We start from the raw sequence: 13,181 nt of genomic DNA on the forward strand, positions 1-13,181 counted from the left end.
GGTCGTTCTGCCACCACCGTTTACCTAACTTACCTCGTTCAAACAATTCTTCGGATATGCTTGATAGTTCCGAGGTTCCTCGCTGCGAAATTTTCTCCGATGCTACCAACGTTCGGGAGAGCCTACACTTCCACGCATCACAACTTCCAACACCAGGTACACCGTTAGACGATGAAAAACCAAAGCGCCGTATATCTCAATCTGACGAAACACCTACGAAGAAGCCGAGACTGATGGTTGCAGAATCTAGCAATGATGCAATTGACGTTGTCGTCAAAAGACGTTAAGGTTGTCGTCGTACAGTGTTTCGAACGTTGGACCTAGCTTCCAATGGCTATCCTGCTGAGCCTCATCGGATGCTTTGTAGGTTAAATAGCTTTATTCTGTATATCCACCTGAGGAACCTCTGCAGTGCCATCTCGCAACATTCTTCAGTCATTTGTGTCCTCGCATACATCGGATGTTTTCAAATGTCATTCAAGAACAGTTGACTCTTACGTTGCACCCCCTTACGCCTGTGCATACTCCAATGGCATGACTTTCCTTTTTGAAATATTACTCCCATTAAATTTTCATACAGAAGCAAAACGTGGTGGTGTACCCCTTCTTGCTGTTGCCACGGAGCAAGGGTCCATCCACATTCTCGATGCGACCAAACGGAAAGAATGGGATTGTGGTAGGTCTCAATCATGTCAATTCGGCATTGACCGCTACTGACCTGAATCAAGAACCTGCACGAGTGACCCTCGAGCCCCATGACAATGGTATTTTTGACGTCAAATGGAATGCGGATGACACACTTCTCGCTACGGCATCTGGAGACAAAAGCACGAGGATATCCTCTGTGGAGACGCAACAATTGCTTTCCATTCTTGATGGCCATACCAGCACTGTAAAATGCGTTGCGTGGGATCCAGCGCATCGAGACCTTTTGACTACGGGTGGCAGGGACGGCATGCTTTGCTTGTATGACCTGCGAGTCAACAACTTATCCGATCAAGATGAAATCCCCGCAAGAAGTGCTGTAATCACAATTACCGCTGCTCACGGACAGGATAAAGTTTCTGGAGGCAGACAAAAGATTCGACCTTTACCCAGAGGTATCACAAATATTCTTTACCCCGATGACCGACCTCATGGACTAGTCAGTAGCGGATCTTTTGATGGGTAAAGGTTCTACTTTTTTTTTTACAAGTGCGTAGTTAATCGACCCTGCAGCATCTTACACTACTGGGACCTTCGCCTTCCTTCGAACAAGTCATCAAAGCGCAGCCCCAAAAAACCATCACACAACCCGCTATTTTCTTCTATCATGGATCCGACTATATGTCATGGTGCTCGTTCTCGAGGTATCACAAGCATGTCTCAAGGATCAGGTCCCAGCGCAGGCCTCCTCTTTGCTCTTGGCGCCGATTCTCGCCTGTACATCTATTCTTACCCTACCCTGACCCCACTTCGCACTGAAACCCACCCGAACCTCCAAACGAACTCGTTCTATGTCCGACTAGCTACTTCTCCATGTGGACGCTGGCTCGCAAGCGGCAGCACGAGCCAAGCTGGAAGCTTGTTCCTTTTTGACATCAGTAACGCAGGCAGGGTAGCGCCATCTTACGGCAAGAGGGCTGATGAACCAATTTCCCCAACAGTCCGTTTCCGTGGACAATCGGGTGAAATTGGAGCAGTCGACTGGGCACAGGACATGGTTGCGAGCTGTGCTGATGACGGAACAGTACGAATCTGGAGGCCTGATTTGGAGGTGTATCAAAATTGTATCTCCAACTCGGAGGAACAAAAGTGGGATTGGCTTTGGTCCACTTGAATTCATTGACCTACACATCTTGACGTGAGTGTAGTAGTTGTCATTGAAAAAAAACTCTTTACAATCAAACCTGTGATATGAATAGTGTTGAGTCAAACATTTTGATGGCCCGCAGGGTGGTAACCTTTTTGTTTGAATTGATGGTCCACACAACAAAGAGGCCAAGGAAATTGTTGAAGTGCTTGCTAACCAACAGTAGCCAATATTGATGAACCTCAAGTTTTACTTTTTGTAGTAGCACGGGACCCTTGACCTCGAAGTGTGCGCTGGGGTAGGGTCCCGGTCATCCTTCGTGAAATGGAATCGAAATCTATAGCGCAAATTATGGGACAAATACATTAATGCTTGCTGTACCAATGGGTATGCCATTGTCCAAAGACGAGCAGATGAAATATGCAAGAGACGATGAAGATGTACGTGCGCGAGGACGACCACATATTCTACTTTTTCTGTATTGCATTTACCAACCTGTCATTCAGACATGTCAATATCGTAAGAATGGGACAAGGCACATCACTAACCAGTCTAATCCTTCCTCTAGACCTGTCCCCTCTGTTGCACAACTTCCACGTACACTCCATGGTCTTGACGTCTCGCGACCTGCAAGACCTAGTTGTTCACTGATACCTTCGGGTTTAAGTGCTCCTTCGACGTCTTGCTTATTGCAGAAAACAAGGAGTGGCACGCCGTTGAGTTCATCTTCCGAAAGCATGGTCAATAGTTCACTCCGTGACGTCGTCAACCGCGCATGATCCGAAGAATCGATGACGTATATGATAGCAGATGTATTTGGGAAATAACACCGCCAATATGGCCTTCGAGCACCAGTCAGGAATGGCTGACGAGAAAAAGTTGTACACACCGTATGCTAGACTGTCCTCCGAGATCCCATACTTGGAACTTAATGTTTTTATACTAGATAGTATTGTCAATACAGATGAATGCGGAATTTTTTTTCGAAACGCACCTGAACGGTCTCTACATTAAAGCCGATTGCTGGGTTGTTCTTCGTGAGCCCCAGACTCCACAAAGCCTATGAGGACATACTCACTCGGAATCGTAGAAACCACTTCTCCAATCTGCAAATTTATTTGGACCTCCACTAAATATTTTCAACACTACTCACCTGTAATCGGTACAGGATTGTCGTCTACGAAAACACCAGTCCATTTCAACCCGAATAACATCATATTTGCAAGTGGACATACCTTGCCGGCCGAATCCAGGCCGAGCATGAGTATACGGACATCCTGATCTTTGCTCCATCGTACCAGCGATGACAACGACGTGAAAAGGGAAGATATTGTAAGACCCATGGAATCAGTATGTGAGTTTACTTTGTAGTAGTCGTACTAGTGTAAATAGTAAATACCATTTCTGGGGCGTTTAGCTGGCGGCCTTATCACGTGAGCGAGTGAAATCACCTCCATCCGGCTCTCGTACATCCAAAAGTCTAGGTTTACTTAGTTGCTACCGATATCATCATTAGCCCTCGTATCCTGTCCTGTGCAGTATGTCTGTAACAGACATAGGGGGTGCATCGCCCAAATCACACAAAAAGTCCAGGTCCGCGGATTCTCATGTCAAGGATGCAGGCCAAGAACGCATAAAGTCGAAGAAGAGGAAGCATAGAGAAGCTACCAGTGACGCGTTGCTCATGACCACGCCAAAAGACCAAGCGACTTCTACGACACGAGACTCTCAGAGCACGAGTCTTCCCTTATCTCCTTCAAGTACACCCTCCGCAGGAAATGTTGCATCCAAAAATGACCAGTTAGCAAACTTAACTACAAGTGATACGGAGCGGAAAAAGAAGAATAAGAATTACTCAGGGGACGTGGCGCATGAGCAGTTGAAAGACAGAAGTGACGAACCTAAGAAGGAGAAGAAGAAAAAGAAACTTAAGCACTCAGACGAAGGCAAACATGAGGGCGCCGCACTTGATGAACAGGTCGCACATTTGAACGACACCAAGGTCCAAACACCAGAAGAGGCTGCCTCAGACAAACCACAACAGAAGAAGAAGAAGAAGAAGAGAAAGGCGGAGGAACAGTTGGAGGAAACATCTGATAGCAAACCGTCCAAAAGAAAGAAAGACCACTGTCCACCAGATTTACCCTCCACAGATCCTTGTGTAGACGAGTCTTTGTCCAATCAAAGTCGGAAAGGTATGTCGCGAAATTTCCGCTTGTGTCTACTGAGCATAGAATGATTTACAGCGTTGTCGTATGCATATGCACGATTTGAGGATCCACCGAACTGGAAATTCAATAAGGCCAAGCAGATATGGCTAATTAAAAGATTGTGGTCGGAAGAAATGGTGATGAGTTTCTCCTGTGAGTTTGTCGGTTGGCTGATCTTAGTTTTCCACTACAGATACCCGAGAAGTATTTTGCCCTAGTGACCAAATATCTCGCAGATGTGAAGGGGGGAATTCGAGACGTATGTTTTGGTTATCTTGTTTGACCAATAGTCTCATAATGCTCTTCTCTAGAACCTCATACAGATGTGCAATTCTGTAGAGGCCTCGGAGACACCGGATCCTGTGACTTCAGAGTCAGCTGTATCACCTACTGATCTTTCAGATGGAGGGTCCACTATCACAACCAAAGTGATGAGAGCTCGTAGCTTACTGGGTGCTCTGTCGGATGTACAGTGAGATCAACTCAATCTGACGTTACGTGGTGCAGCTATTTGAACTATCAGTCCAAGGATTGCGAACTTCATGTTACCTTGAGCAGACAGGCACACAATGCTAGCAAGAGTGATGGCGATGACCGCATTGACATTGGAATATGGATCTTATTTAACAGTGTCAACAACCATTAAGCCGAAACTGCGATAGTAGGTGCGACGGGCATGTCAATTGGATTGACAGGAACCCGTGGTGCTTTCACTTTCTTTGGCAGAGCCCCAGCAATGTGCTCAACCGCTCCGGTCATCAGCACAGCTTCCACCTTCATCTGAACCGTCTCCGTCTCGCTTAACTCGATAGGTCCCAAAAGGTCCTCAAAGCTCTTCCGAACCACCTGAACTGCATTAACGTCAACCAAAGCCACGTCTCCATCATGCAACGTCTGTGGTTGTCCAGCGGTGTTGATCTGAGCGTTACTCCAGATGGGTTCGACAATTTCCTTGCCTATACCAACACTGGCACGTCCACCTAACTTTGCCCAATCGCTGATCCGGTTGATGTTGAGCTCCGTGAACACTGTGTCCATTGCAGTAATCAAGCCATCAATTTGCTCTGCGGTGTGGCGGGGAGTGACAGTGACCCGAAGGCGCTCTTCACCAACAGCAACGGTGGGGAAATTAATTGCCTGAACGTAGATGCCATGTTCGCAAAGAAGTTTGTCGCTGGCTACTTTTGCGAGACCCGCATCACCAACCAAGACTGGGACGATGTGAGAAGGACCGGGGACGACGGGTATGTCTAGAGCAGCGAAACGTTCCTTGACAGTGCGAACATTAACCTGTTTCAATGCTCGATCACCAGCATGGTGCTTCTGGTAAATGACGGAAGCTCGAGCACCAGCGACTGTAGCGGGAGGTAGTGAGGTAGTGAAAATGAAACCAGGTGCGTATGAACGAATCATATCAATGAAATCGCGAGACCCCGCGACGTATCCTCCAACAGTGCCATATGCTTTGCCGAGTGTACCTGCCAGCGGTAAGCCGAGCCGCTCAGATAGACATGCATGATAATGACTAACCAGTAATCATGTCAATACGATCCATCACGCTATCCTTGATCGGCTCGGAAGTTTGACCGGCCATCTGGTGAGATTCCCAATCGAGATGCTCAGCAACGCCTGCACCGCGGGGCCCGTAAAGTCCGACAGCGTGGACTTCATCAAGGAAAGTTAGGGCGCCGTACTTCTTAGCCAGATCACAGATCTCCTTGATAGGCCCGATGCTACCACACATCGAGTAAACACTCTCAAATGCAATAATTTTAGGAGTGTCCTTCGGATACTTCTTAAGTTTGGCCTCGAGGTCGTCCAGATCGTTGTGTTTAAAAATTTCCTTCTTCGCACCGGAGTGCCGAATGCCCTGTATCATGGATGCGTGGTTGGAAGCGTCTGAGAAGTAGACGCAACCAGGAAGTTTGGAACCGAGGGTAGATAAAGTTGCATCGTTGGCAACATAGCAAGACGAAAATACGAGCGCGGACTCCTTGCGGTGAAGGGTAGCAAGTTCACGTTCGAGACCGAGATGCATAGCACTATTTCCAGCTATGTTTCTAGTGCCTCCAGCGCCTGCACCGTATTTGTCCAATGCCCGACTGCATAAGAAAAACGTTAGCTTACGACAAAATCATATGATTGCAGAGGCTGTACGTACTGCATGGTTTCAAGGACGACAGGATTATTTCCCATTCCCAAATAGTCGTTAGCGCACCAAACTTGGACTTCTTCTTTGACGCTCGCAGTATGCGCAACTGGAAATTTGGTTGCAAGCCGGTTGATGTTGTTGAAGTAGCGGTAGGACTGATCCTTGTGCTTCTTCTCGAGCTCGGCCGCATAAAACTTGTCATAGTTGTACGCATCTGAAGTGGCAGGAGTAGTCTGGGTTTTTGTCACGTCAGACAATTTGACGGGTTGTTCCTTTGCAGCAGCAGCCTTATGGAAAGGGCATCCGGCAGCAGCGGCCCTCTGGGCCGTGCTTGGGACTTCCTTTTTGGCTTCAGGTGCCTTCGCAGTAGATGCGGCAGCGAGATCGTCCGCCATGCGAGCAGCAGCCCGAGCAGCGGAAGCGTGAGGGCATTTGGAAATATCCGCTTCGGAAACACTGGTTCCCGGGAAGATACCTTTGCTGTGGTGGATGTTCTGGACGTCGGCCTGACCTGCGACACTGGCGTAACCTGCGACCATTTGGGTGGAACGCATCACCAGGGCCGGACCCATGATGGGACAACTCGCAGCTCGTTCAGTGAGTTGAGAGATCGAGGGGAATCTAGGGGAAATGGCGCTGCCGAGGGCGCGAAGGGTTGAAGTCTTCGTCCCGCCCAAAAACGGGCAGGAACTCTTGAAACGAGCCAGCGAAGAAAACTTTTCCATGGTCAAGTACTGGGAGCTCTTGAAAAAGCTCAAGGAATATATAGCCAAATCTGAAACAGTAGCATCAACGATTAGTGACTCAGATGATGGATACTAGCACAGATATGTAGGCTTACAAGCAAACCGTGATGAGCGTAAACCGGGACAATATGGGATATCGGGGATTTGAAACTTTATGGCAAAGGTTATATCGGAAATTAGGAAAGCGCCCATTGGCTGATGAGAATCACGTGGCTATTCCCCTTTTGTGAGCGGTCCGCTGATTCTCTGCCAGTGTACACTGCACTCACACCTGAGACAACCAAAAAAAGATCTAGTCGGCGGCCTGCTCAATCAATATTAATATTTACAACGGCGCTTGTCCCCGTGTCACACTGCTCTGAATTGATTTTGCTTTGCTTCGTACGATATGGGCCAAGTGTCCAAATCATGCACTATCCGGCTGCGAGTAGACTATCCCCAATTGGCATACCCCAATGGCGACCGCATCGGCTCGGTTCGTTCTTCGGCCAGCTGACGCGACAAAGAGTCCAGTGATGTGCACGTGTCAGTCTGTTACCGTGCAAAATCAGTGATGTGGGATAAATATGTCTCAGAATGATGTCTGTTCATAAAACTTTTCTGACCATGTCTTAGGTATTCACCGCATTGTAACCAAGTAACTACTTAAGCCTACTTAACCCCGCAAAGATGACAGGCACCCTTCAAGCACGTCCATAGCTATATCCACTTCCTCCTTAGTGACATTGAGAGAGGGCACCAGACGTACGGCATCTTTTCCAGCAGTCAGCAGGAACACTCCACGCTCCCGTGCTAGTTGCACTACTTCTCCAGGATGTGACACATCATTGAATCCAAGGCCTCGGATGAAACCACGACCGCGCACGTGAGGCTGTAATATTGCTGAGAACCATTTCGGCAAAACTTCGAGCCGGTCATTCATGTACCCGCTCATCTCCTTCATATGGGCGACAAATACACGATCACTTAGGCGGTTCAGAACGTGATGTCCAACTGCACATGCCGTGGGTGACCCTCCAAATGTTGTCCCATGAGTGCCTGCCAGTGACTGTCAGTTCCTGTGGGCAACTCTCATGACTTGTCATTCTTACCTGCTGTCATTGTAGATGCTATGGTATCACGAAGCAATACGGCACCAATTGGATAACCGTTGGCCAGCGGTTTTGCCATCGTGATAACATCAGGATGGCAATCAATCGGCAACGCCGAATGTGCCCAAAGATTCCCTGACCTGTACAGGCCGCACTACAATGCAATTTTATCAGAAGGCAGTGTGCGACGATGTTACCAAGTAAAACAAACTTGAATCTCATCAAAGATCAACACTGCCCCTGTCTCGTCACAGCGTTTTCGCAGAGCTCTCAACCATTCTTCTGTTGCGGCAGTGGCGCCTCCCTCTCCCTGTATGGGCTCGACAATAACCGCACAGGTATCATCAGTGATGAGCCTATGCAGGCATTCCAGATCATTGAGCTTGCCAACGCTGACCCCAGGTATCAGCGGTCGAAAGGGCATCTGGTATTTCTCCGTCGAAGTGACACTCAGAGCACCCATACTTCGACCATGGAAAGAGTTTTCAAAGCACACGATACGCATTTTAGGACACGATGGGTCGTCAACTTTTCCACCAGTGGCGGTGGCCCAGCGGTCCTTTCCAACTTTACGAGCTATCTTCAGAGCACCCTCATTCGCTTCGGTGCCTGAGTTGGAGAAGAAAACCTTGGCCCCTTGCTTAGCGGCTGAAGAAGATGGAGAGGTGCCGCCAGCAGCGTAACCTAGTCCACCTTCTTTGTTAGTGAGTGTCACTAGAAGCTCCGCTAGCTTTGGCGCCCACTCGTTGTAGTATACATTTGAGGTATGGAGAAGGGTTGCCGACTGCTGCTGGAGCACCTATGATGTTATAGTGTAAGTTCCCATCACAATGTACGCTCTGATCCATAATGGAAAAGACAGTTTAAAATGTAGAAATTACTCACCTCTGAGACACCTGGATCCGCATGTCCCAATGCGTTCACTGCGATGCCTGCGCTGAAATCAAGAAATTTTCGGCCATCTGCGTCCCAGACCCAGCTACCACGTCCATGAGAGAGTACGAACGGAGGACGCGCGTAGACAGGAAGGATGTATTCATCCCCGAGCGCTATAGTGTTCTTGGTCGCAGCAGATTGTGTATTTACAGAAAAGTCATATATAGACTTCAAGTAGCGTGTGCTGGGGGATGTGGGAAGCTACATCTCTTTACATTTGTAAACAGAAGTTACAAAACATAGGCTGGCGTACCTCAGATACAACATTTGAAGCGTATCGCCTGGGTGCTACTAATGGGGTTGCACTGGAGCCTCGAGCCAAAATTTGCAGCCGGGTTGGAAGAGGATGGGCCAGACGCACAGTAGAGTGCATGGATGCCTGAAATCAAGTTGGACCAACTCTCGTTGGAGTAATGGATTCGTAGAAAAGACAACGGCAACCACACGTTGAGCGGTCTTATATGAGTCACAAGTCCGACTCTGACAGCAGTACCAGTCCAGCACAATTATAATTTATGACACCGGTTATAATTCTGGGTCATAGGGCAAGCAACTGAGCCACTAGCATTACAACAGCACTCAAAAAAAGAACACTAATCACCATGCATAATGATCGCAGCCCAAATTTTGTACAAATTGTAATACAAAGCAGAAGTAAAGTGGGCAAAAGCTTCACAAAATAGATTTCAGAATACGAGTCTGCTAGTGCTGCATCTTAATCTCTGGAGCGACTGCGTCCCGTGCTTACAGACATGGACGAATTCGAAGAAGCTGAGCGACCACGTCCTGTGGGTCGCGGTGATCGAGAGCTATTTCTTCCACGATCTTGGTCACTTTCATTACGGGGAGGTGGTGGTGAGAGCTCGCGGTCTTTGCGAGGCGGAGATTCTGACCTATCCCACCCACGTCGGCGGGGTGGTGTTTCTGAGCGATCGCGACCACGGCGAGGAGGTGATTCTGAACGCTCACGCGAGCGGCGAACTACGGGAGGCGGTGACCGCCTTGATGGTGGTGTTACAGACCCAGAATGCCGATAGCCTGCTCGGTCGGGGGAACGAGACCTTTTGGATTGCAGAGGAGATGGAGAGCGCCGACGAGGTGGAGGAGACCGAGAAGGTGACCTGCGGCGTCGAATGTCTCTTTCACGTCGTGGGCTTCGGCTCCTGCGGTCACGTTCTCCACGATAGTCTCTTGGTCGATCTCTGAATGCAGGAACGGGAGGAGGGGGCATTCTCTCTTTCCTTCGGCCGGTCTCCTCTTTCTCTCTCCTGATCCTATCTTCCTCCCTCCGACGCAAGCGATCACGTTCCCTCTTTTCTGCCTCCCACTTCTGCTTTTGCTCCAACCATTTTGACTTGTCTTCTTCGCGTTTCCTCTCGCGCTCCTCTCGCTCAACCATACGACGCATCTTGTTTTCTTCCTGCTTCTCTCGGTCAAATGCATCGCCCTCCGTGTAGTTACTTCTCGTGCCTAGTGCTCGGGCCATTCTGTCGAGTTCAGCCTTTTTAGCAGCTGCAATACCATGCGTGTCAGATGGTTTTAATTTTTTCGCGGATGGAGCGAGTGACGCCAAATCCTTGTTCAAAGTTGTGCGAAGTTCGTCAACTCGCGTTTCGATGGTTGCTTCATCCAGACTGTTAAAATGACGGTCAGAGAGCCGCTAATACAAATATTCAAGTCTACGCACCCATCGTCCTCTAGCTGTAGTTGTAGCTCCAGACATTTGACTTCAACCTTCCTCTTTCTCTCGTGTTCTAGAATAGCTTCGTCCGGTTCCCTATGCTTTGGGGGAGCTACGTCCCAGGCAGCAGCTCGATCTGCGGCCGTCTCGTGCACACGAAGTGCCGAGAGGTTACGCATGACATAGCCATTTGTGCCGCTGTGATATGTAATCAATATGATGAATTCGACAATGACCGAAAGCAACACACCTTCCACGGGGAGTGGTTAATCCGATACCGTTGTACATGACGTTCGGGAGAATATGAAGATGATGATGAACTGGTTCAGTGTTACAAATAGAATCGGAGTTTAAACTGTAGTCCAGCCGGTCCACGGCATTTGTCATTGCTCTGAACGCGTTATGGTAGCGGCAGGGCGACTGCCTCATAGTATAATTACATTAGACCACACGCAAGCCCTTCTCCATAATAATACATCCCTCTCCTTTCACCATTTCAGCGATCAACCTTCTCCGTAGGCAAGCAGGCGTCATGTCAGCTTCAATACCAGCTAGTACTTCATCTGCCTTCCTCCCACTCCCCCCGGCTAAGGATATACCTGTTACATTCACGGCGAGCTTGAAGAGTTGGTGAGTGAAAGGAAGGCTAATACACGTTACTGTCTAACCCTGATCATCCGAACCAGGTGGGCTGCTGGGGACAAGCAAGGCAATGCGTCCGAAGAGCGGCTACTCAGGTATGCAACATACCCCCATGCATTGAAAGCATGCATATGACCTCATTATAGGCGACTTCCGTTCTTTCAGCCAGAACGGATGGCTTCCTCAACCAATGACAGTCCCGTCATTGCACTCAGGGAGCGTGTGCAACTTGCGGCACCGAAGCACTTCCTAAACACCTTATCAATCAAGTCCACGAATCCTTCGCCGACCGCACCACCCCCAGCCGTGGTCCTTCATGGATACGGTGCAGGTCTTGGTTTCTTCTTTCGTAATTTCCCCGCACTCGCACAATGGGCGGGGCACCGCGGCACCGACGTATTCGCTGTGGACTGGCTGGGCATGGGCCGTTCCGCCCGAGTACCCTTCACCATCAAAGCAAAGCGGGATGACATCTCCGGGCGTGTAAATGAAGCCGAGTCCTTCTTCGTTGAATCGCTGGAGGAGTGGCGAATAAAGATGGGCCTCGAGAAGATGACGCTAATCGGACACTCGCTTGGCGCTTATTTCAGTGCTGTCTATGCATTGCGGTACCCTACCCGCGTGCACAAACTCATTCTTCTCTCTCCTGCTGGTGTTCCTCATGATCCGAATAATCTTACCGCGCCTTCGCGCGAACTAACTGATGAAGGTGACTCACGAAGTACGATATCAGCGAGTCATTCTGCGGTCGCTGCATCCACTGCGGGAGTCAACAAGATACGGGAAGAGCAGAAAGCCATCAAGGAGAAGGAGAGTCGGTCAAGAAGACTCCTCACATACCTATGGGAGGAGGGTTGGAGTCCCTTCCAAGTTGTACGCTCGACCCTTTTCTGGAGTCCCATGCTTGTAGGAAAGGTGTGGAGTATGATACCGGCAAGCAGACTGGGATACTAACGTTTCTACTCCATGCAGTATTCAAGTCGTCGTTTCTCCGGCTTGACGGAAGAGGAAACACGCGATATGCATGATTACATCTTAAATATAACACTTTCTAAGGGTTCGGGAGAGTATTGCATATGTAAGTTCTACTCTTTCATTTTCAGTCCCCCATTAATAGGGTTTCATCTAGCTCATATCCTTGCGCCCTACGCTCATGCTCGTATGCCGCTTGTCGATAGAATAGCTGCGCTCAAATTACCGGTAACCTTCATTTGTACGTGTTATTTTTAGCTTTGTTTTTGAACGATCTCTCAGCATTCTCTTAGACGGAGAGCATGATTGGATGGACCCGCAAGGCGGACTGCAGTCTCTCGAGAATTTACGCAAAGCAGGTAATTATCGGAGCAGGATGTATAATATACCATACGCTGGTCACCACGGTAATTTTTCTGTCTTGTCTCTCCTTCAGCCATCTGATCTGGTTTCTTCAGTGTACCTGGATAATCCCACGGCCGTTAATGAGCTTCTCGTCGCCGAGCTTGACGATGCCGGGGAGCAACTACATCTCTTCGCCGCCTCGCGGTCATGACAATTTAATTATGCACCATAAGTTGGTTTATTAGTTGATGTCTATTCAGAAACACTTGTTCATTTTGGTACGTATATTTTTACGCATACACGATTTTGTATAGATTTTGTGCACTGGAAATCATGCAATGTTTAACTTTACCACAAATACAACGGCTTTGAGGCAGTGCGAATACCAAGCGACGACAAAGATCTCCGCGGCGTCTCACATCGTAGGAGGTGTTTACGACGTTGAAGTATGCCCGAAGGAGCTCAGAGGTTCTCTGTAAAGGCAGACACTCGATAGTCCACGCACTGTTTCCATCCATGCCCAAGGAAATTCAGAGCAATGACGAAAAAGCCCTCAGTGATCAGTTGAATGATTGAATCTGTTATATCGCCGTAATCTACAATATTTATTATAT

The 13,181-nt window shown here is 48.7% G+C and overlaps 6 protein-coding genes across 6 annotated transcripts; 3 read left to right on the plus strand and 3 right to left on the minus strand.

Moving 5' to 3' along the window:
* On the plus strand, positions 1-2,071 carry F5147DRAFT_667808 (WD40-repeat-containing domain protein). The gene is made up of 6 exons (XM_041435294.1): positions 1-282; positions 304-363; positions 413-532; positions 581-676; positions 729-1,167; positions 1,219-2,071. Exons 1-6 carry the CDS (start codon positions 57-59, stop codon positions 1,817-1,819), a joined length of 1,542 nt encoding a protein of 513 aa, XP_041299111.1. The 5' UTR covers positions 1-56; the 3' UTR covers positions 1,820-2,071.
* Positions 2,072-3,242, minus strand: F5147DRAFT_667813 (small monomeric GTPase). The gene is made up of 7 exons (XM_041435295.1): positions 3,028-3,242; positions 2,946-2,969; positions 2,871-2,898; positions 2,787-2,815; positions 2,682-2,734; positions 2,341-2,634; positions 2,072-2,287 (listed from the first exon to the last, which is right to left on the minus strand). The coding sequence occupies exons 1-7, from the start codon at positions 3,133-3,135 to the stop codon at positions 2,260-2,262; spliced, it is 564 nt and encodes a 187-aa protein (XP_041299112.1). The 5' UTR covers positions 3,136-3,242; the 3' UTR covers positions 2,072-2,259.
* Positions 3,243-4,574, plus strand: F5147DRAFT_667814 (uncharacterized protein). The gene is made up of 4 exons (XM_041435296.1): positions 3,243-3,987; positions 4,039-4,139; positions 4,196-4,261; positions 4,314-4,574. The coding sequence occupies exons 1-4, from the start codon at positions 3,333-3,335 to the stop codon at positions 4,476-4,478; spliced, it is 987 nt and encodes a 328-aa protein (XP_041299113.1). The 5' UTR covers positions 3,243-3,332; the 3' UTR covers positions 4,479-4,574.
* F5147DRAFT_603090 (pyridoxal phosphate-dependent transferase) lies at positions 4,575-7,025 on the minus strand. The gene is made up of 4 exons (XM_041432268.1): positions 6,996-7,025; positions 6,164-6,929; positions 5,533-6,104; positions 4,575-5,480 (listed from the first exon to the last, which is right to left on the minus strand). The coding sequence occupies exons 2-4, from the start codon at positions 6,877-6,879 to the stop codon at positions 4,645-4,647; spliced, it is 2,124 nt and encodes a 707-aa protein (XP_041299114.1). The 5' UTR covers positions 6,880-6,929; positions 6,996-7,025; the 3' UTR covers positions 4,575-4,644.
* Positions 7,026-7,451: 426 nt separating this feature from the next.
* On the minus strand, positions 7,452-10,929 carry F5147DRAFT_757392 (pyridoxal phosphate-dependent transferase). Its single transcript, XM_041440376.1, has 8 exons — positions 10,859-10,929; positions 10,615-10,806; positions 9,676-10,561; positions 9,181-9,306; positions 8,877-9,128; positions 8,203-8,790; positions 7,992-8,145; positions 7,452-7,938 (listed from the first exon to the last, which is right to left on the minus strand). Exons 1-8 carry the CDS (start codon positions 10,894-10,896, stop codon positions 7,556-7,558), a joined length of 2,619 nt encoding a protein of 872 aa, XP_041299115.1. The 5' UTR covers positions 10,897-10,929; the 3' UTR covers positions 7,452-7,555.
* Positions 10,930-11,016: 87 nt separating this feature from the next.
* On the plus strand, positions 11,017-12,925 carry F5147DRAFT_667819 (Alpha/Beta hydrolase protein). Its single transcript, XM_041435297.1, has 7 exons — positions 11,017-11,238; positions 11,295-11,345; positions 11,397-12,165; positions 12,223-12,328; positions 12,380-12,463; positions 12,516-12,629; positions 12,681-12,925. The coding sequence occupies exons 1-7, from the start codon at positions 11,141-11,143 to the stop codon at positions 12,776-12,778; spliced, it is 1,320 nt and encodes a 439-aa protein (XP_041299116.1). The 5' UTR covers positions 11,017-11,140; the 3' UTR covers positions 12,779-12,925.
* Positions 12,926-13,181: the final 256 nt, after the last annotated feature.

The sequence above is a fragment of the Suillus discolor genome, assembly GCF_016758755.1.
Source record: "Suillus discolor strain FC423 chromosome Unknown F5147scaffold_3, whole genome shotgun sequence".
Lineage (NCBI taxonomy): Eukaryota > Fungi > Basidiomycota > Agaricomycetes > Boletales > Suillaceae > Suillus > Suillus discolor.